The 23,202-nt window shown below is 34.6% G+C and overlaps 1 protein-coding gene across 1 annotated transcript; it reads right to left on the reverse strand.

Moving 5' to 3' along the window:
• Nucleotides 1-969: 969 nt before the first annotated feature.
• On the reverse strand, nt 970-11,807 carry LOC308651558 (uncharacterized protein; the record flags this gene model as incomplete). Its single annotated transcript, XM_081298825.1, has 3 exons — nt 970-1,689; nt 10,494-10,743; nt 11,439-11,807. 3 exons carry the CDS (start codon nt 11,805-11,807, stop codon nt 1,253-1,255), a joined length of 1,056 nt encoding a protein of 351 aa, XP_081154951.1. The 3' UTR covers nt 970-1,252.
• Nucleotides 11,808-23,202: the final 11,395 nt, after the last annotated feature.

The raw sequence follows: 23,202 nt of genomic DNA on the forward strand, positions 1-23,202 counted from the left end.
CTCTGTCATGACCCATCAGATCTCAATGGACAGCATTTTCCTTCTGCACCAGAGCAAGTAATATTCCTTAAATATGAAAAATACACCTAGTCCATCATTTTTTATCTGTGTTGTAATTGTATAGAAAGAAGATACTCACAAAATCACTATCCAGGAACAGGGCAAATGAAATCAGACTCAAATGTAAGTTAAAAAAATATTAGATCATCAGATCCTATAAAAGATTTGAGTTTGACCTCTTTTTAATCCCTTAAAATAGACTTGTATGTTGTGCTCTTTTTAGAGAAGTTCATTATTAGTTTTGCTAAAGAGAATTAGTAGAAAAATTAATTTCTCTGAGATTTAAGAATAGAGCATTTATACTAAAATGTTTCAAATACTAAGGATTTATGTAAAACTGTTGGAATCAACAAGTAGCTTCTTTTACTTCACAAAATAACATGTTTTAGTTTGTTTCAAATAAAATTTCTTCCACTAGTATCTTTCTTTCTGTTTAAAAGTACTCAATTTCTAAACCTTTAGACTTTCCATTTAAATTACAAAAACAATAAACACTTCCTTGAAGTTATGCCCAACACCACGATGCTCTCTCCCTACATAAACAATAAAAACCTGGATAAATCTGGCTTATGGAGTTATCTCTGGGATGAACAATGGGTCGTTCTAAATGTAGCAAGGCCAGAAAGGACAATCATGCTTTGAAAGAAAGATTTTATTTTATAATCGCTCCACTTTTTAATCACTTAGTACTTGATTTTCATAAATGCACATTTTAAAAAATTGATTACTCAAAAAAAAAAAAGAGTTGAGTACAGAACTTGGGAATACAGAATTCAGGTAAATCAGGCTGGGAGGGTAGGGCACTTGCCTAGCATGCACAAAGCCCTGGGTTCAGTGCCAGCAATTGTAAAACAAATTGTTCAGGGAAACCAAATTGAGTCTATTTTTGTTGTTGTTGTTGTTGTTTCATAAAGGTGGCTCAGCAACTATGGCCACCTTACTCAGGTTATTCAAAATGGCATCGTACTTGACAGTTGTACTCACAAAGTTTTGATGATGACTAGAAACATCACAGGTGATTATGGATGATCTACAAGCATTTGTTATTGTTGTTGATGAAATAATGCTTCCAATTTTTCAATACGCAGATGCAACAAAGTTCTTTGTATCTTCCTCTGATCTTCATTGATCAAAAGTAAATTTTGCAATGATTGATACTTTTCTTTAAAATTTCAGTGAAGCCTTAGATTGATCACATGAAAACACCTTCCCGAATCTTCCAGAATTCCCCAATATTTTCCTTTATAGCGTATTCAGCACAGTTCTTGCACTCCAGGGGTGTAAATCCAACTAGTGCTCTTCCTATGGTACCAATTCCCTGATTACTTGCCAACTTTTTAACTTGAGCTTCTATGTAATGTGGAGACACATAAGAAAAACGGTCCCCAAGAACACTATAAGTCACATATTGAGAGCCTTCTGAGGTGTCTGTAGTTTCTTGGTTTTCAAAACTCTCTACGTTGCAAGCTATCTCAATTTTCCCTTCATGGGGAAAAGCCATTGCTTGGACACCCTTCAATCCATGTGCACTGGAGCCTCGAATGGCACGAGCAATCCCTCTTCCCACAGACAAGTCTTGAGAATCTATAGTAACATTGCAGTTCATCACGTATGGGCTGGCACCAATACCTAAATCATTAGAAAAGCATCTTAATAGAGCAGAACAAAGATCTCACCTCAAAGATTCAATTCTTCAGTCAATTTTAATCAAAGGAGTGTACTTTACTTGGTTTCATTTTGAAAGAATACAAATATTCCTCATTTTAAACTCTAGGATTTTCCAAAAGTCTTTTTTGAAATAATAGGCATTTGAGCTACAAGCAGAAAATTTTATCTACTCTAAAGTAGCAGAGGGATGTTTAATTCCAGAAGAAGTAAAAAGAGTCCAGGCTTTCTAAAATAACAACAGAGAACAGAAAGCACAGTTATGAATTCAGTATCATCAGCTATATCAGGCCTTGGCTTTCACTCATCTCCACCGCCATCTCCAGAGATTGGAACTCAGTGTCACTCCTATGGATCTCAGAGACAGGAGTAAACCATACCTCTGTACGTGCCACTTTCTTCCCAAATGCCTGCCATCATGGATTAAAATGAACCTCCACACCAAATCTTGATTAGGAAAAGAGACAACTGAGAAGCAACTAATGGCCTCAGGATTGGGAAGGGCAAATGGACTCTGGTGTCTCAGATGATGTGAGTTTGGAAGGGTTTAGAGTGCCACAGACATGCTCATGCCCTTTTGCACAAACTGTTGCAGGCAACTCTTTCTTCCATCCCCAGCTTCTTAAGAGACTGGGGCTGTCACTGCCAGCCAAAGCCCTGTTACTCTAGAGCTCAGGGGCAAATGCACTGCTTTTCCCTGCCTCAGGGATGGTGTAGCTCACATTACATAAATAGCTCTCCTCTAATTATAGTTTACATTATAAGATGGACAACTTGGTTAAATTAGCATTGGTATAAAAAGCTTAGGTTTGCAGTTTCCTCAATTTGGGGGAACCTTACATTTCTAAAAGCAACGTTGACTACGGATTGATGGGGATAAAAAGCTGACCTCATCATCAGCATATGACAATTCCTTAGCTACTATTTCAACATTATTTTACTGATATTGCTTGTTCTTGCTGCTTTCAAACTTATTGCTTATTATTTCAATATCCATCAGAGAAGTGCTTTCTGTGTTCACTCTCCCCTAGACCCTGGTGGTTTGGGGGCTTTGTTGCCTAGCCTCGCTGCTTCATACTAATAGACATTTTTCAGAAAATCAGCACACTCATCTTTTTCCCACACATGTACATAATGAAACATTTCGACTCCCAAGGCTGGGCCTCTTTCTACTGGGAATTCTGCAGGAATGAATCAGATTACAGTATTTCCCCATAATGCTAATTTCATACAAATTAAATTTCCTAACAGTCAATACATCTTTCTCTTACAATCTCATACATCAATCATTTACTCTAAATATATTTAACATTTCACAGAGTACAACTAGAATTTTTTGTTGATGCTACTCATTAATAGAAAACATCCAAACATTGTTTTTCTTTCCTCTACCTCTCAATAGGTAATGTTATAAATAGTGCCATTTCCTAAGATCTGTTACACACACCTTCTTCTGACTCAGGAAGACATTTTTACCACAGTTCTAACAGGTGCTGCTGAAGAGTATACACACAGGAAAAGTATATACAGAAAAGTATATACATGAGGGGCTGGAGATGTGGCTCAAGTGGTAGTGCACTCGCCTAGCATGCATGAGGCACTGGGTTCGATTCTCAGCACCACATAAAAATAAAATAAAGATATTGTGTCCACCTAAAACTAAAAAATAAATATTTTTAAGAAGTATATACACGAAGCATACATATTCAAAATATATCCCTAGTTTAATGTCCTTTGCTATTCCATAGCTTTGATAGGCCAAACCAACATTGAGAAATTCACATGTGGCTTGTCAACTTTGGGAAGCAGGTCACTTTCAAAAAATATTCCTTCAGACAGACCCAATAGCCTCATTCCATACTTCTGTGGGCCATTACATCTCTACAGACATGGTATTCTTCCTGTATCCACCCTGAAAATTCCAAGGCTTTTTTTTAACCACTATATGACTAGTAACTGTCCCCTTTTTAGTAGAATTTCCAAAGTGATCATCCCTGATAATAAGGTGAACTCACTGCTCAAAATAAATCATTAAAGATAGAACAAGTTTAGATGTTAAGAGGTAAGCACAAAGGTTCCATAAAGCATGCATGTATACAGTGCCCTAACCTGATTTACCTGAATAAAATAAACTCTATTTTTAAAATTCTTTAAACAGTGTAAACTTCATTATTTCTTAGAGAAATAAAATGAAACATCAGAAATAATTTAGAGGCAAACAAATAACATAGTCATTTTTTCACATATGCTCTTGATATGTATATTTTAAATTCTATCAAACCTCATCTACACAAGAATTTTATTTGGCTTTATTACTATATCTCACTCAGGCAGTGAACAGAGACAGTTAGTGAATCTGAGATATTGACCTAATCAGGGTGGCAGTTTTCTCTCCAAGGGGTTGTGAGGCCATGACCCATTTTTTTTCTCAGGAGGGAGGAGGCAGAGGAAGAAAGAAAAGAAAATGTCTCTTTCTGCCCAAATTCATGCTTTTCCAATTTCCTCCACTTAATCTTTCCAAGTCAAAACCAATATGGTGATCCAATTATACCGAATCAAATTCTGCATTTAAATCCAGCAGTCCCATTGACCTTATTTAAATGCTAAATTTGATTTTTTATGTTAATTTAAACCTACTAAGCAGGTATTTTAAATGAGAGAGATAATTAATCCCAGCAAATCGTATTTCTAGTTAAATGTCATATAATTAAAGTAATTCCATTTTTTGCTCTAAAATTAGAAACCTGATGTGAAAGTTTGTTTCTCAGTTTGCGGTTTCGCTCCTCTCCTGCCTCCTGCAGATTGGCACTCGGCTGCTCTGGTGGCAGCATGAATCCCCTCACTGCAAGGCTAAAATTCCAATTTTATTCCAACGCAACTGTCACAACGCCCTGAAGCAAGCTAAAACAAGGAAAAGAATCTCTGGTATGGTTTCACTTTCCATGTGTTCTTTAATGAAAAATTTATCATTCTAAATATTGGTGTTTACTCCTAGTTAAATACTTTTTTTTTAATCAAAAAGAAAAAGAAACTGAGATTCAGTTGCTATTATTTCACAGAGAAATATAACAGGCCTGATGTTCTCCTGACAATTCTGTTATTTTCTGGTGTGGAAACACTGTATTTATCATATACTGTATGGCTGGTGATTCAGATATTGTGGAGACCTTATGGTGAACTGATATAGATATAAACCCTTTGTGCCAGATTGTTTAAGCAGGGGAAAAAAAAACTCAAATGCACTTAATTAACATCTGATGTGTAGCTTTTGCAAACACAAATGCAATATTTGTGTTTGAGCACTGACAGTAATGACTGTGAACTATGCTATTAATGTCTGGTTTAAAGATGCTTGTGGTAGGACCACGTCTGGAATAACACAAATAAAAAACTGTATTCAGACAAAACAATAGCAAGGAGCCCACTCAAAAAAAAAAAAAAGAAAAAGAAAAAGCAGCACTCAGAAGAAATACATGTATTTTTTCCCCTTAAGATCAAAATTATTCTCAAAAATAGTTCCAGACACTTATCGTTCTCAATCAATCAAAGGTGAAAAAATTCTATGTATTTCACTCCATAGAAATGAATTTCAGTTTAGGAGGTCAGAAGTTGCTCATGAATATCTTCAGAAGTCCTATTTATTGTATCAAGCCCCTCTTTGGTGGCTAGTATTAACTCATGCACAAGAGGAGGTAATGTTATAGGTACAAATATTTGACAATTTTTGTACCTGAAAAGAGATTATAGATTATAATTTGTAGATTATATCACAGTTTGAGTAAATAGATTCTCTTTGACCAATTCAACTCCCTCATTAATTGCTTTTTTTTCCTGAAAACCTGCTGGCAGGTTGCTGGGTATAAAACATGAGGAAGGTTAAAATAAGGTAAAACTCTTGCCTAAATGTGGTATTCACTTTAGAGTAACAAGCAGAACAAGACATTGGACTTGGACCTCATGTTCAAAAATATAAACAGTTATTACACCAAAGGAATTAGTTATCATTACATATTGGGACTTTAAATTTTTTTTAGAACATGCACTAAAGAAAAACCACAGCTGAAACTGGACATTTGATGACTAAAGCCATAAAACAAACATAATTGCTAAGTCCAATGCCCCCATAGCGGGAAGAATGCAGGACAGACATCCATGTAGCTGAACCAACAGAAAGGAAAGCTAAGAGAGAACAGTGCAGTAGAGGGATGGGAAGAGCTCCCGGTGGATCTGAATTCAAGTTCCACCTTGACAGGACACTGTCCCTGTTCAGCTGTCCTGCAAATGACTACGATGTATTCCTGCTCCAGGAGGAGCTATAAACCTCAATTTTTAGACCTTAAATCTTTTAGAGTCACAATAATTCAGAAAAGTTTTTTACAGAACTGGGTACACATTAACGTCATATAATGAAGCCAGACCAGATGAGGGGGACCCCCAGGTGACCTGCCTGCTCCCCAGTTTTTCGACTGTATGACAATGCCCTTTTGGAATTCACACAAAATCTAAGTCATCATGTGTCCATTGTACATTAAACACTTAGTTGCGTATTGAGACCTTCATTTCCATTATCCCAAACAGATTTCTGGTAAAAAAAAAAAAAAATTCAAAAAATAATAAAAATAGTCTTCTTAAAATTAGACTTATTTTAAAATTAAGAATTATTTTCAAAGACCAGGAGAATGTTTGGTGTGGTGCAAATTGGATTATTCAATGTCCAGGAAAGTGCCTGATGATGCATTTATTATTTATAGCAGAAAGAAGTAAGCAAGGGAAGCTTCTCAGTAAGCCATTTAAATAACTAACAGAAACTCCTGGTTCCAAGATGTACCAGTTACCTCCCTCTATGATTCCTGAGGCATCAGACGAAACTACAGTTCAAAGAATTTTCCCTGTATTTCTAAACAGTGATGCCAATCCAGGCCATTCATACAATATATCAGACAGCAATGTTTAAATTATCCCATAAGTGCTTAGGCTTTCTAAATATGTATGTATAAAGTATTTATTTATAGACCTAAAAGTATCAAATATTACTACTTTGCCCTTATTTATGTTCCCCATGAGCTGGCCAGCTACAAACTTCTAGAAGGAATTTGGCTGAAAAGATTTTGTGTGTTTGGCACTAACTAAGGGTGTTAACCATCTCTGAGCTCACTTTTTTTTCTCTTCAGGAACTTCAAAACAGAATCCTGTATCCTTATAGATTCTGCTTCCTCTTGGGTACTGTCACTGGCATGTTGACAAATTGTGTTCAGTTGTTAGCATCAGTCATATCTATTAAATTTTTTCAGGAAAATAAAAAAGACAAAAACAATATGTTAAGGTTCTTCTGTTTTGGTGAGTGGAATGGAAAAATATGTTGGAAAACACTGATATAACAAAAAAAAGGTTAGAAAAATAGATATAAAGCCATTAAATTTTAAAAAAATAAGGGGAAAAATGCTATTACTGGCAATGAAATTCATTGAAAAATTTGGATGAATAACACTTCTACCCTACTGAAACAAGAGTTATAAATTCTATTTCAATGGCTATTACTTCAAAAGATGAAAACAATTTACTCCTTTCTAGATAAAATGTTTCTAAGAAAGAATATGTGCAATTAAGGTAACCTAAGATTTCGGCTGAGAGTCTTAAATTCCAATGACTATATGTTTTGGTGGAATATTAGAAATGAATTACTCCTTCTTAGAGCATTTTATTTTTCTGCTACTAGCACCCTCCCTGAGCCTCTTAAATAAGGGCTGAATGATGGTCAATTCATAATATTCATGTTTCTTCTGCAAACTAATATTTTTACTTTTGGTCAGCATATCTTGGTGAAAAAAGACATCTGGGAAAAGATTTCTGTTACTTTTCCCTTCTTATCACTAATTATATTCAAATCTAATCTGGATAAATGCATTGAAATGTAGCTTGTATAAAATTAACCACTGATAAGCCTTAATAATTATCCTTCAAGGAAAATGATGGCAATAATCAGAAGATTGATTTAAATATGTTATGAAAATAAGCTGGAAAGTTTAGAAATTTAAAAATGTTTTTCTAATGCATATGTGATATAAATTAAATACATAAACATATGTATTTTACAATACTGAGATCATACTATTTATACCATTTTTTTATGCTTTGGCCTTGACACGGGCTATTCCCTCTGCCTAAATCTCCTCACATCTCCAATGTGGGCTATTGGCCTCACTCCTTCCAGTCTGTGTTCCATATACTGATTGTACAATGAGGCCTAAATTGGATCACACAATTTAAAATCATAATTTTTCTCACCAAAGAATTTGTAACGCTCTTGTTCTGTTCCTTTTTTTCCTTCTTTCTTTCTTTTGGCTTTAGCACTTATTATTTTTTAAAAAAACTATACAATTCATTTATTTATTAAGCTGTTTATTTTCTGTCTGTATCCTTATTCCTCCCCCAACTACTAAGTTCTTAGAGAGCATATGAATTCTATTTTGCTCACTGATGATAATGCCTGGCAGTTTACTGAATATGTATTTGTTGCATCAATTAACTACAAATTCTCTGTATATTAAATTATATTTTCCATGTCTAAAAATTCCTCCAAAACTTAATTCTGGAGAATATGACATAGCTAATCATTCCCAAATAACAAACATTTACATTGTTTCCAGAATTTGCTCTCATAAATAATGCTTCAATAAATACACTGATGCTTAAGTACTGATACCTTTTATTATCTCCTTAGGATTTATCACTAAAACTGGAATTCCTAAGAGGCAATTTTTAGAGTTCTTGGTACGTTTCACAAACTCACTTCCAAAAAGTTTATACCAATTTACACTAGCATTGGCAGAATGAGTGTCTCTAACTACATCATCACCAGTACTAAATATTACCTTTAAAATATCATCTTTAAACATTTTTGTGCCAATTTTGGCATCTTAAAGTTTTAACTTGAGATTTACAGATTTTGATGAAATTCTGCATGTAAATCACAGATATCCATGTGGAATAAAAATAGAGAAAAATCAGAAATCCCCCTGGGTTGTCCATTTCAAATCAAACAATATAAAATAGGTAATGATGGAGTACAGATACTGATTATTCCAACTACAGGTAATCAAAAGATCAGACTGGAAGCAATGTTCACCTTGATTTAAACAATTATATAACACATCTGTTCTTGGGAGATTAAATATGAATAGGGATGATATTAGCATTTGGTCTTAAACTCAGATGTGACATACAGATCAGTTTAAAATTCTTCCCAAAACTTATTCTGACAGCAAAACAAAAATAAGAATTAATATGTATGCTGAACCTAAGGCTAAAACCAGTTCTGTACTCTAACACCAGAATACCTCTTCCAAACTCTTGTCCACTGACTGTAATCCCAGCCCACCTGGCACTGAGCTGACTACATTTGTGGTATAATCCCTTCAGTCTTTAGGAAGGCTCAAATTAGAAACCAGGAAATAGATTTCTGAAAATTTAGTCATAAAACTTACACATCTCCATTTGTGAGACAAATCATGGAAAAATATGTCAAATTGGCAGAGAGCAATCAGTTTCTTCCTTTTTTCTCTAACAAAATACTGAACAAAAAACATCTATAACAACATTTTTATAAATCTCCACTTTATTGGGAAAGAAAAATAACCCTTTAGTACTACTGTGTTGGGCACTTTACAGACATTATTTCAACTTCACAATATTATAAGGGAGACACTAATACAATGTCCACTTTATAGATGTGGGAATTAAACTTTCCTGAGATTGAGAAATTCTCCAAGGTCACACAGACCAGGATTTGAACTTGGCTTTAAAACCTGTGTATTTCATTGCACAGCTCTAGGTAATCATATATATTATTTATTTAAGAGCAGAATTCTGGGGTTATGTCTATGTGTAAATGATTCTGAAGGCTTTGGCAGAGCTGTGCCATAAGAAATGTGTATCTTAAGTTCATCCTCCTGCTCCTGGGATATTTGGTATTTTAGTAACTGCTAAGGTATTAGCTAACCACCAAAATCTGACCCAACATGGCTTATTTTGTGACATTTACACAAGATTTTTTAGATGAAAGAATTAAGACTCAAAAGACCCTAGGATAGTGGAGTGCAGGTAACAGGGTCAGGACTTTGCTTTTTCTAAGGTAATCCCTATAGAATGAGGTGGGGGGTGAAGGCCAGAATGTCAAAGGGAGGCAAAAGTTGATAAGATCCAGGGGAAAGAAATACCTTTCTCTCTGGTATTTCTGCTCTCTTGTTCTAGAATCACATTGTCTAGAAAAGCTTTGCTCCAGGGTGCCGCTAGAACGGACTTGCAGCTGTAAGCACCAACTTGGCGCCCAAGTACTGAAATATCTTCCTACCAGCTAGAAGGAACCTTGGCCTAAGTCCGCACTCCCTGTATCTCCCGAGGTATCTTCATCACACTGGAGACACAGATCCACAGTCAGAAGAGATGGGGCCTCTAGGATCCTGACACCAGATCTGCATCCATTCTTAGTCTCAGAGGTCATGTTGCAGGGTTTGCTATATATCTTTTGATATCCTCCCTGGGTGCCCCATCAAATATCTGACAAGAGCTTCAGTAAGGCTCACTAGTAAGCTTATGAGTGCCTAGTATGGAACACAACTGAAAAAAGATCCTCACCAGGTACAAGGAGAAGCCACTACTAAAAGTAACTCTCCTATCACTATAAGGGCCTGACCAAACAAGGGGTCCTCAGGATGCCATTATCATGAATAGAAAACAAAACAGAACAGAGCTAAGACCACACTTAGAACCTGTTAGACCACATCTTCGGGCAGGTGCAGCTCCCAGGTCAGGCTCAAGAGCACTGAAATCCCTCCTTGTGAACCAGCCCAGCTGCTTCCTTCTCTGAACAAGACTGCGCTTCTTAGGCAGGTCTGCTTCACCAAAGAGAAACACACTGCAGCCAGGAACGTGCAGGACCAGGTCCTTAGCAAGGCCTATAGCATGAGAAATATTAACAAAATCAGGCCCAATAAAATAAGAGAAAGTATTTAATTTTTGCTATGGTAGTAAAATGAAATTAACAAAAAAATTATCACTTTAACCACTTCTCAGTGTACACTTCAGTGGCATTAAGTTGCATACTGTCGTGCAGCCATGACCACTAATACATAGAATTCATACAAACTAAAAAAAATCAAAGTTTGAGCATAATTAATTTTCCCTCTACATTAGTCCCATAATAAATGTTTTCCTCTAAGCAAGGAAGCTTGAATTTCTAACCCATTACAAATCTAATTTCACAAAGAAAATGTATCACTTAGATTAACAAAATCAGGGCTTTCAATTTTGAACACTTTTACAATAGTCCCAATTTGTATATGTTATGAGGAGATATAAAAAGTTAAAAGCACAAGAGCTAGATCTTCATTGTCTAATTTGGTAACCCCTGGCTACATATGCTATTTAATTTTAATTTTTGTTAATTGAAGTTAACTAAAATTTAAAATTAGGGGTTTTTAGTTGTACTTGCCACATTTCAAGTGCTCAATAACTGAGGCTCATGGTCTTCATATGGATCATGAATGTCATCACTGAAAGTGTTATTGGATAGCTCTGGGAAGATACTCTGTAAAGAATTCTAATACATAAACATAATTGGAGGCTACTCCAAAAGAGAGAACATTTTCAATCTTCCTTTACCATTCTTTTAAACATTTGGATCCTCTGTACCTGACTTAATCTTCTTAATGCACAGTGAAGAATTTTTCTCCTGTTGTTTCTAGATTCCTAGGTCCTTCAGAGGACCTGTGCTTACAGCTATCACATCTTTCCAAGGGGCTAATTTCCAAGGGCTGTCCACTGGCAGCAAGTATAGCAAAAGCATACATCTTTCTGTCTGATAATGTAAAATGTAGGTACTTAGGGACTTTGGGTACAGGCCTAGGACAGCAGGAAAGTGGGACTTCTTTATTTGGAGGTACTTCATGGGCCATCAGAGTTGAGACAGGGACTCTGTCCACAATAAGCACAGGAACCTTCCCAACTACAATTTTAGGATTTGTTATTTGTCCATTTGTTTCTAGTGTAGACTGTCTTGTTGATGGAAGAAATGAAATGTGCATGACACGAAAAAAAAAAAAAAAAAAGGTTTTGTACCACTAAAGGCACAAAAAATCTTGTGAAATGTTCTTTAAGTCAGCAGAGACTCCAGCATTGAAAGCCCATGATGTTGTAGACACCATGAAGCTCAAAAAAAATCTCCTAAATTTATTTTAGATTAAGTCATTTGTGCTTCTTTAATACTACTTAAGATACTAGAGGGTCACAGTTCCTAGGGGAAGGAATGGGGACAGAAGCCAGGGACACAGTCAACTGAGGTTAAGGAATTACAAAATAATGTTTAAGCACTTAGCTAAATTGTTCCTCAAATCTAGAATGGCAGTGGGAAGGAGGAGGTAAGAGAAATGGGAGAACATAAGGAGAATTAAAATGTTAAGTCATCTGAACATCTGACCACTATCCAAATGTTTCTGGTCACGTGTATCTGCTCCAACCAAAACTTTAGAATGACTCACACTTTGGCTGCTACAGTAGCCTAAAGCATAAAATATAATGCCTCAGAGTCTCTCCCACTAAATACTCTAATATGTTTTCTGGCTTTGTCCATCCAGGTCAGCACCTTTATCTGGAGCTATAATTCTGGAGTACTGTCTATGTTTATATATCCCAGAATATCTGCTAAGGAGTATTCCTGAAGCTTGGCTTCTAAAGGGCAAAGCACTCGGACATATTTGCAGTAGCAACCCCTACCTGTCAGCAACTGGTGGGGATTGGGGTCAGGGGTAGAAGAAATAACATATGCATTTAGGCCAGGATTGAATACCATAGGGTTGAACACCATTGCTGCTCCTTAATATTTATTAGGATCTTGAACAATTGACTTGACATCTCTGAGTGTGAACTTCTCTGTCTGTAAAATGGAAAAGAAAAATAGCTCCCTCTGAAGCACTAAAACATTATCTAGAATTTTGTCAATTAAAAAATAAAATAAATGTTTATCCTGCTTTTCCTGTATGAATAGTATTTCAAAGAAGTCAGAGGGCCCAAATTGATGAGGAAAAAAATTTAAATATTTTTTAAAACCCAAGGAATAAATATAGAAGTAATGATAGAATCAGAAAGCCAGCATTTTGCAAACCCAAAGAGTCAAATTGCTTTAGCTAAAGATTAGCAGTGGGTAAAAATCTCCTGAAAAGTCCATTAGGAACTTTACAATGGCAGACAAAGGCAATTTTTGTTTGCATCACCAGAAGTGATATAATCAGACATGGTAGCCTAGAGATAGGATGCAGTATGAAGCACACAGCCTACCTTTGAAGAATTCTTGCCCAAAATACTAAACTTCAGAACAATCAAGTCTCTAAAGCTAACCTATATACAGGAAATGTGAAGGATGAAATTAAATTAAATTACACTTAACATTTAAATACACTACAAAGAAGCAGACAGAACTAGAATGTGAAAATTTTATAGGACAACTGAGAGAGAAAAAACTGGAAGGAGATTGGTCTTAGATTAAGAGATTTAGAGACAAAACGATCAATGTGAGGTGTGAACCACATTAGATCCAGAATCAAGAAAACCCACCACAGAATGATGTTTGCCTAGATTATATACTGGGTGTTGGAAGGTATTAAAGAATTATAATTTTCTTGGATGTGATAATGATACTGTGATTATATAAGAAAATATTTATATTGCAAAGAATATGAATTATGTAGGGAGTAAAAAACATGATCCTTAGAATTTGCTTTAAAAATATTTAATAAAACCAAAGGAGAAAAAAAGAGGAAGATTAAAGGAGTGGAAAAAATGATGAAAAATAAGAAAAAAGAAACAGGTCTTTGAATGGATAGAGAGACTAAGGCTGGATGATTTCAGAAAAGCATCTAGCTCAATGCCTGATCCACAGCAGTCAATCAGTAAACACTAGCTTCCTTTTCATTCTTCAAGGTACACCCCTGTTCTGGACTGTGAATTGTGAAAACCTAGACTGGCATATTCCAATTTTCCAAAAATACCCAGATATTTTAATAACACCCCTCTTCCATGATCTTTTCTACATAATTCACTGTTTTCTAATGAAGCAAGAACATGATATATTTCATTATTCTCCTTACCATAAAGAAACAACCAGGGCTAAAATGATATTTAGGCAGTATAATAAACTTTTCACACCCAAGGAAATAAATAACATTTGTGTTCCTAATGATTTCAACCTTGAAGGCCTACAGCAGGTAGATATTTGGAATTTTGAAAAGCAAAGTTAGACAGATTGCATTTCAAAGAAACATATTTATTCAGATGATTGTTTATTACCAAGTTATTTTATTTGTGGTATACATTGTATATTCAAAACAACTAGTTTTAATTTTATCATGTGGTTTTCTCAATGTGCCTATGTACAAATTATACCTTTTGTAATTTCAAATATCCACATCATACAAATCAAATTGCCTCCTTAAAGAAGATAAAAATTGTAACTACTTCAAGGTCAAGTCTGTGGGAAACCCAGTCTCCTCAGCCTTTAGGTAAGTGGTGGTATTATTCCAAGCAACAGTTCTGTGCACCTCTGCTGAAAATCCACTGATGATTGTAGCTCTCTAAGCTGTTCATCCCACCTCCCCCTGCAGCAGAATCAGATGTTTCCAAGCAGGGATTCCAGAACTAATCCCCACTTCATATCTATGCTCTCATCCCACTGGAATTCATTTCTTCCCCTTAGGAGTTCATGTGATATCTTAGAGCTCTTATTAATTTTTATCAATAGCAACCCATCTAATCTGCTTATATTACATAGTTAATTGTGGGATTTTGCTTCCAGTTCTAAGTTCCACACTCCCTGAAGAAAATAGCTATAATTTCTCACTAACCATTTGTTAAACCAAATAAACTGCCTTTGATTCCAGAGCAGACAGAAATGAGAGTAAAAGGTCATTATGGTAATGAACGAAAACTGAGTACACATATCCTAGTTAGAAACTATGACACCAACTTTCCACCACTGTGTTCCCATTGATGTGCTGCTCAGTGGTCTGATCTGCAGCAGTCAAAGCTACTTGTACCTGGGATACTGGAGCCACTTGGTCTTGTCAGACAGGGGATACTTTTGAATCTCTTGTTCAGAAGGAATACAATGCCAACAGATAGTCTAGAACTATGCAAAACAAAACTGCAGCTTCCTAAATTGCTTGGTATTAAAAGACTAATTTTATGAGTTTCTCTTCAATTTTTAACAAGTTTTTCCCACCACTTAGTAGTTCTAATCTTTCCATTTTCTCTGGTTGTATTTTGAAATGGCTGATTTGATGACAATACTCTCCCCCCATATATATGCCTTCATGATTGGTTGGCCTTACAGACTGAAAAAAAATGATTTTTGAACATTTCTATACATGTATATTTAGCACTTTTAATTCTAACTTTAAAGACTAAAAGTCAGTTATATTCCTCTTTGCAAAGAAGAATCAATGCAATGAGATATTTCTCAATCCAATGAGAAGTGTAAGCCTCATATTCTTAATATGAATGTCTTCTAAGTCTATGACAGACATAAGTGGCTGAAATATGCAATCGTAAAAAAAAGACATGAAGACATTAGTTAAGAATTTACTTAATTAAATGTACCTGCCTGTCATACTTCAGCAGCACACATTTCATATTGATAGTGGTATTTAATGCTATTCTTTTTCCTTCTGCTTTTGTTTCTTTCAGTAGCACTTTAGTCCTACTGGTATAAAGAGACTTGAAATTTAACTGTTAAACAGTATTGCAATTCAGCAGCTCAAGGAACATAACTTACAAGCTTAGTCTTCGCTTAGTCTTTGAACATTCTTTATACCAGCCAAAATGCACAACTTTGAAAGAAACCTCAAGTCTGTCACTTGCTTTCTCTAGGAATAAATCTCTTTCCTCTTACCTTTTGGTTTCATTGATTTTTTCCTAATAATTTTCCATTTTCAATTTACTGATTTCTACTCTAATTTCTATGATTTCTTTTCTTCTGCTTTTTTGTACTTAATTTACTTTTTTGTTTCTTGTTTCCTAACATATAAATATAGATTATTTATTTTAGATCTTTCTTTTTTCTAATATTCAAAGCTATAGATTTCCCTCTTAAGCTTTGCATCCGCTGCATTCTACAAATTATGATAATTTGTGTTTTCATTTTTACTTAAGCTCAAGGTATCCATGAATTCTGAAAATTTTTAATTAGACCTGTGTGTTACTTAGAAGTTTTATGTATTTTTCCCATATTGGTATTATCTCATTATCTATTATTGGTTTCTAACTAGTTCCATTTTGATCAGAAAACAGACATTATGTATTTCTATTATTTTAAATGTGTTAAGGTATGTTTTATAGCCCAGAATATGGTCTCTGTTGGTGAATATTCTATGCAATCTTGAAATATGCTGCTCTCTTTGGATGGCATAGCCTATACTTATTCACTATATTACATGATTAATGTGTTGTTGAGTTTAATTATGTGCTGATTTTTCTGATTGATGCATCTATTCATTTCTGATAAACGGTATTGAACACTCCATCCATGACAGTGAATTCATTTATTTTTTCTTGCAATTTTATCATTTTATGCTTCAAGTAGTTTAATACTTTTGTTCAGTGTATACACATGAAAGACTGTTATGTCTCATTGGAGCATTGTCCCTTTTATCATATTGTAATACACTTCTTTATCCCTGCTAACTTTCCTCACTTTGAAGTGGGTTCTGTCTGATTTCTTTTTCTTTTGATTAGCTTTAAAAGTGCTAACTTAGTATTAGAATATCTTATATCCATCTGTTTATTTCTAATTTATATGTGTCTTTATATTTAAAATTACTTTCTTATGCATAAAATGTAGTATGTTTTGTTTTTTGAACCACTTGGGAAATCTATGACTTTTAATTGTTGCATTTAGATTATTAACATTCAAATTGATTAATGATACAGTTCAATTAACGTTGACCATGTTTGTTCATATATTCTATTTCTTGCCTTTTGTTCTTTGTCCCTAATTTTTTATTTCACTCTTTTCACCTTCTGTTTCTCATGTCTTTTCATTTTCCCCTTTCTAAGCATATCAATTATGCTTTTTTTTAAAGTTTTAATTTTCTTAAACTTTGTAATTCATATTTGCAATTAATTTTAAGTCTACTTTTGAATGATAATATTTTGCTTCAGGTATAATGCAAATATTTTATAATAAGATCCTTATGATCCTCCCTCCTGTCCCTGTGTTATTGCTGTCATTCATTTTATTTATATGTGTATACATAAGCATATATAATGAAGTATCTTGAAGCTTGTTAAGGTTTAGATATAAGATGTCTCCCAGTGAGCTCATGTGGTAGACAATGCAAGAATGTTCAGAGGTGAAATGATTGGATTTTAAGAGCTATAACCTAATCAGTGGATTAATCCATTTGATGGATTGATAATTTGAACAAATCTCTAAGTGGGACGGGGGGGGGGGTGTGTGATTGGAGGAAGTAAGTCAAGCAGGCATGCTCTTGGAGATTGTCTTCTCTCCTTGACCTCTCCCCCCCACTCTCTCTCTCTCTCTCTCAATCTCCCCTCCCTCTTTCCCCCACCTAGGCTGCCATGAGCTGAGCAGGCTTCCTTCACCATACAATTTCACCATGATGTTCTGCCTCACCTCAAACCCAGAGATATGGAGTTCGTTGAGTAAAGACGGAACCTCTAAAACCATGAGCCAAAATAAACTGTTCTTCCTCTGAGTTGTTCTGGTTAGTTATTTCAGTTGCAGCAAAACAAAGTGAACACAATGCAGTTGTTATTTTGTCAAAATCTTATCTATTAGATGAATTTTTAAAAAATCAGAGATATTACTTTACCTTTACTTTATTTATGCATATTTTAGTTTCTTACCTATTTACATTTTATTCTCTCTAAAGAACTTCTAAAAGAAATGCAGTTCTACTTATAATGCAGGTCTATTTGAAACAAATAGCTTCAATTTTAGTTTGTCTGAGAACATTTTTATTTCTACCTTACTTTTGAAGTATAATCTCACAGGATATAGTGTTCTAGGTTGATGATTTGTTTCTCTCAATGTTTTAATAGTTTATTCCATTCTCTTCTTGATTGCATGATTTTAAAGGAGAAATCAGATATAATTCTTATAATTGTTCCTTTAAATGTAGGTGTTTTATTCCTCTGGCTTCTTTTAGGATTTTATTATATCCTTGGTTTTCTGTAGTTTGGGATGATATGTCTAGGGATAGCTATTTTTAGCATTTATCTTGTTTGGTGTTCTCTGAGACTCCTGGTTCCAGAAAGTGACTCTAATTTGGAGAACTTCTTTGTCATTATTGTTTTAAGTATTTTTTTCTTTTCCTTTTACTTCTTTATTCTCCTTCTGGTGGTATCTATGTCTATATCTATAGCCATATGTCAATATATATCACTTTTTAAGATTCCATAGTCCTTGGAATATTCTATTGTTTTGTTCAGTTTTGTTCACTTTACTTTTCAGTTTTTTTTTACTTTTTTATTGATATATCTTTATGTTCAAATATTCTTTCCTCAGTCAACTAATAAGTCCAGCAAAAAAAAATTATTCACTCTGTTAGTGTTCTTGATTGCTAGCATTTCTTTTTAATTCCTTCTTAGGCTTTTCCTCTCCTTAATAACATTACCTGTCCATTCTTACATGCCCTCTACTTTATCCATTAGAACCCTTAGCATTCTAACTATATTTATAGTCCAGTATTTTCAAAATTTCTGCATTATCTAACTCTAATGATTACTCTGTCTCTTTAATGTGTTTTGTTGTTACTGTTGTTGGGTTTTTTCTTTTGTACTTTTTGATATATCATGTATTTTTTTTTTCTTGAAAGCCAGTCATGAAGTGTAAAAGAAACTGCTGTAAATAGGCCTTTAGAAATGCAGTGGTAAGATTTCAGGCAAAGGGAAGACTTCTTTGCTAAAGTCAGTCTTTTAGTGACAGTGAACTGCATATGTATTTTGGGGGAATCTTGTCCTCTCTTCGGTGACACAGATTGGCATCCATCCCTTCTTCACAGCCTAGAGTGACTGGAGTTGGGTATTTACCTTCTCTCAGATTAGATATGCTCTGATAACACTCCTGTAGATTAGACTCTGATTCTGAGGGCAGATCTTGGTAAAAAAACTACAGAGTGTTCTGGAATACTTTAAAAGGGGTCTTCCTCCTCCCTTCTGCTGGTACGATGAGATGTTTCTCCATCTATATGGTGTGAATCAAGCTCCTAAAGGTCAATCTCACATTTTGGAGGCCTCTTTTTAAAATTATTTTTAGTTATAGTTGGACCCAACACCTTTATTTTATTTATCTATTTTTATGTGGTGCTGAGGATCAAACCTGGGGCCTCTCACATGCTAGGCAAGGGCTCTACCCCTGAGCCACAACCCCAGCCCCTTGGACGCCTCTTTTTTTTACTCTCAGAATTGTTCACTCTGAGGGTCAGCAATTCACCAAATGTGGTTCAGGTTTTCCTGCTCCAGAACTGGTTGCTTCAGTAGTTTCCCATTCATAAGTCTCTACTATTGTTGCCATGGCTTCCTGTATTTGTCTACAATTAAAATTTTGCCTCATGTCCTCGCCTCTATTAGAAACCGAAGAAGAGTTGTCAATTTTTCTAACATTTTACCTGTTATTAGGAGAGAGAGTAGTGAGTTAGGAAAAAGTGGTGATCCAAGCTCCTTATATGTGAAACTGAAAGTCAGACTTGCAAGTCTATATTTAACACCACATAACAACTCAAAACTTCTCCTAAGCTGCATAGCCATAAATATACAATTTGCATTTCCTGAAACAATGGATAAAGTCATTCTTGTTCTGCATCTGACCAACAGAAAGAATTGTCAAAGTTTTGAATTTTTGCTATACAAATAAGTATGTAACAATCATGTCACTATTCTTTAAATTTGAGTCTCTCTAATGATAAATGATTGTAAGCATTTGAAATTTGCATATTTGATATACATGTATCTTCTATGAAGCATGTGTTCAATATTTTGTTACTTCTTTTCCGTTGCCTTGCTTATTTTTTTTTGAGCTTTAATTAAGAGTCCTTTATATATTCTGGTTATGTGTCCTTTATCAAACAGTTGATTTGCAAATATTTTTGCATAGTCTCTTGTTTAGCACTTCATTCCCTTTATAGTGTCTTTTTTAGATAAAATTTTATTTTGATAAAGTCCAATTTACCTTTTTTCCTCTCTCAGTAATAACACATTTTGATTCTGTGTCCAAAAGAAATCTTTACTTATGCCATAGGGGACTTCAACTTTGTCTCTCTCCCTCGGAGTTGAAGGCTTTAATTTACCTTAAATTAACCCTTAAAACATTTTGCAAAACACTGGCTGCATTTCAGAGCTACACCTTGGAGAGAGACTCCACAGTCTTTCCACTCACCCAAAATTTCTAGTGAATACCTGTTGAATTTTCATGAGAAAGAGCCTGAGAGTGAGTGTAAATTCCCTCTTTATTGGTGGCATAACAGGTACAGGGCATCCTCTCACTGTAGGCCATTCTCATCCCATATCAATTTGTTCCAAAATTTGCCTATATCTTACATGCATATTCCAAGGACTCAGTCTCCCCTATGATATACAGTAGAAAATATTGGGCTGTTTACCAGTGAAGAGATGAGTTTTTATAAAATATCTGGTAACTTGTTGGTCCTGTGACTTCAGTTCTCTAATAGGTATAAAAAAAATATATGATTTTTAAAGTTTACTTAACTTCTTTCTGTGGTTAGAGTGACAGACTTTTTTCCAGCCTTCCATATCCCAGGCAGAAGCATATCTTTGAATAATCTTTTATATTGTTTTTGAATTAAAAACTCTGAAAATTCCTCAAAGGATTAAACAAACTTTATATGGATGTGTTTTGTGTGTAGATGCATATACAAGAAAAAAAAGAACAAAAAGACAAGTTTCATTTTTATTCAAATAAGTAAAGGTACAATGAGATTAATGAAGATTTTCAAAAATCTAAATTGTCATACAATTTATTACACAATTTAGGTTAATTTCATAATTGATTTATACAGTGGCATTTTCTATTAGATGCCAGTGAGCATAATGAGATATAAAATTATAAGACTACATGAAGCTTGTTAAGAGGACAGGAATATATATCAAACTTAAGTTACTGTTCAAGGAAATTACTGATTACTTGTCCTCTATACTAGATTATTAAAGATCAACTTTTGCAAGCATAAAGTGATAAAAATGTATTCTAAGGACACCATTTCTGCTGTAATAAATGTAGTTTTATTGTGTATGCTAAATGAACAAATATCGGTCTTTCATGAATCTTGCTCCTGAAATAATTGAGTGCTTTTGGTATTTTGAATGATGGAATAAATTATATAGTTTTTTTCCAAGCTAACTACTGAAAGAAATAGTGTTCCCTTCCAGAAACAACCCTTTTTAAAAAAATCAAAAAAAATTAAAAGGAATCATTAAAACGATGGTGTCCTTGTCCCTCAAAAGACAAGCCAACTGTTAGCATCAACATAGCATTGGCTATGGAGAGCAGTCCAGCAACATGACTCCTCACTGTTGAAAGCCTGCTGAGGAAGTGAAAGATTGATCTGTCAGGAAAGAGGGAAGGGAAAAGGTCACAAGTGGTGTGAGAAGAATACAGCATGGGAAGACATGCCATGTGTCTTGAATCATGCATCCCTCCTGAGCAGGATTCAAACCGCACTGCAAGTGAGAAATGGTGTGATACATTCCTCAGGCTAAAATAAGCATTTTATCAGATCTACTCTGGGAATTCACAACTCTTCACTGTGAACTCTCCCAGATTTAGAAGGACATACTTCATTTGAATCATCAGAGAGAAATGAACATCCTGCCTAGTCACCAAGAATTTAAAATTCATGGAAAAGGTATTTTAAATTTAAAATACATGCTTAAACATTTTTTATTTGTTCTAATTAGTTATACCTGACAGTAGAATGCATTTCAATTCATTGTACACAAATGGAGCACAATTTTTCATTTCTCTGGTTGTACACATGTAGAGTTGCACCATTTGTGCAATCCTACATGTACTTAGGGCAATGATGTCCATCTCATTCCATAATCTTTCCTACCCCCTGCATAATTAAACTTAAAAAGCATTGGAAGTCTTTTGACTGGTTAAGATTGTGTAGAAATTTATTCAGCATGATAGATCAAAACTCACCAAATTCACAAGGCAAAACAATTTGTCACCAAATTCACAAAGCAAAACAATTTTTTCCATGGTGCTAGGAATCAAACTCAGGGTCTCACATATTCTAGGCAAGTACTCTAACATTAAACTACATCCCCAGCCTGCACAATTTCATATATGTGTCCTTTCTTACTTGTTTTTTTACTTAAGTTTCTATCGGTCCTGAGTTTCACCCTCACCTCCTCATCTTTTCCAAACTTTCCACACTTGTCAAACCCTCTTTACATGTATAAATAAATAATCTTTCCTCCATAGATTATCGATTGTTTGCTTCTCTTGCATATTTACCCAAAGTTGCTGATGTTTGAAACTGGAATTAAATATTTCCTGTCTCACTGATGAGTCAGTCTTAATGTAAACCTTTCTAGAAATTAAATAGATAGGAAAAAAAGAAGAAAAAAGAAGCAGGTATGGAGACCAAGACTTAATGACTCAGCTTATTCTGGGTGATCAAATTTTACTACACATATTTTGCACAAACCGAATATGTCAACACCCTCTCTTTTATTTTTGCACTGTTAATGAAATAAAATTTTTCAGAAAGTACAAAATTGGAAGAATTGACTAATTATGTTATTCTGGCTTCTAATTCAACATGCAGAAATTTCCATAATACTATTATTACTGATTTATTGAAACCAGCATGTAGCTTCATTATTCTATAAAGCTTGCCTTCAAACAAACACTTTTCAACCTCTATTCCCATTATTCCAGCCACATTTTATAAGTATCATGTGACGACTTTTGAGTCACTTTCAGGGACTAATATTTATATTCAGTAAGTCAGATATACCTTCAAGTACTAAAAAATTTCATCCATCCTAAATTAATATTTAATCACATTTTCAATACAAAATGTTCCTCATTCAGTACAGACTGAACCACTGTTCAGGATCTATAATGAGAGAGGTAAAACCTCATCTTTCACTTCTACTTGACTTTTTTCTAGAGCCTGTTAGAAGTTTAGAGAAACAATGTGAAATTTTATATTTGGATTAAAAAAAACTCTGCATAGTGCATATAAATGTAGGCTTTTTTGTGCAAAATGAGTAGCATTTTTTGCAGACCCTGTGAGAACTTTTGCCTTTGGTATTCCCCAGATAAAAGATATGTATTTTTGGCCTGTAGATTTTTAACCCATCACCACTTGGTACATACTCCCTAGAGGATTTAATGCAGATTTTTACTTTTGGATTCTATTTGCCCAGCATACTGTG

Source organism: Spermophilus citellus (genome assembly GCF_964194105.1).
Source record: "Spermophilus citellus genome assembly, chromosome: 1".
NCBI lineage: Eukaryota > Metazoa > Chordata > Mammalia > Rodentia > Sciuridae > Spermophilus > Spermophilus citellus.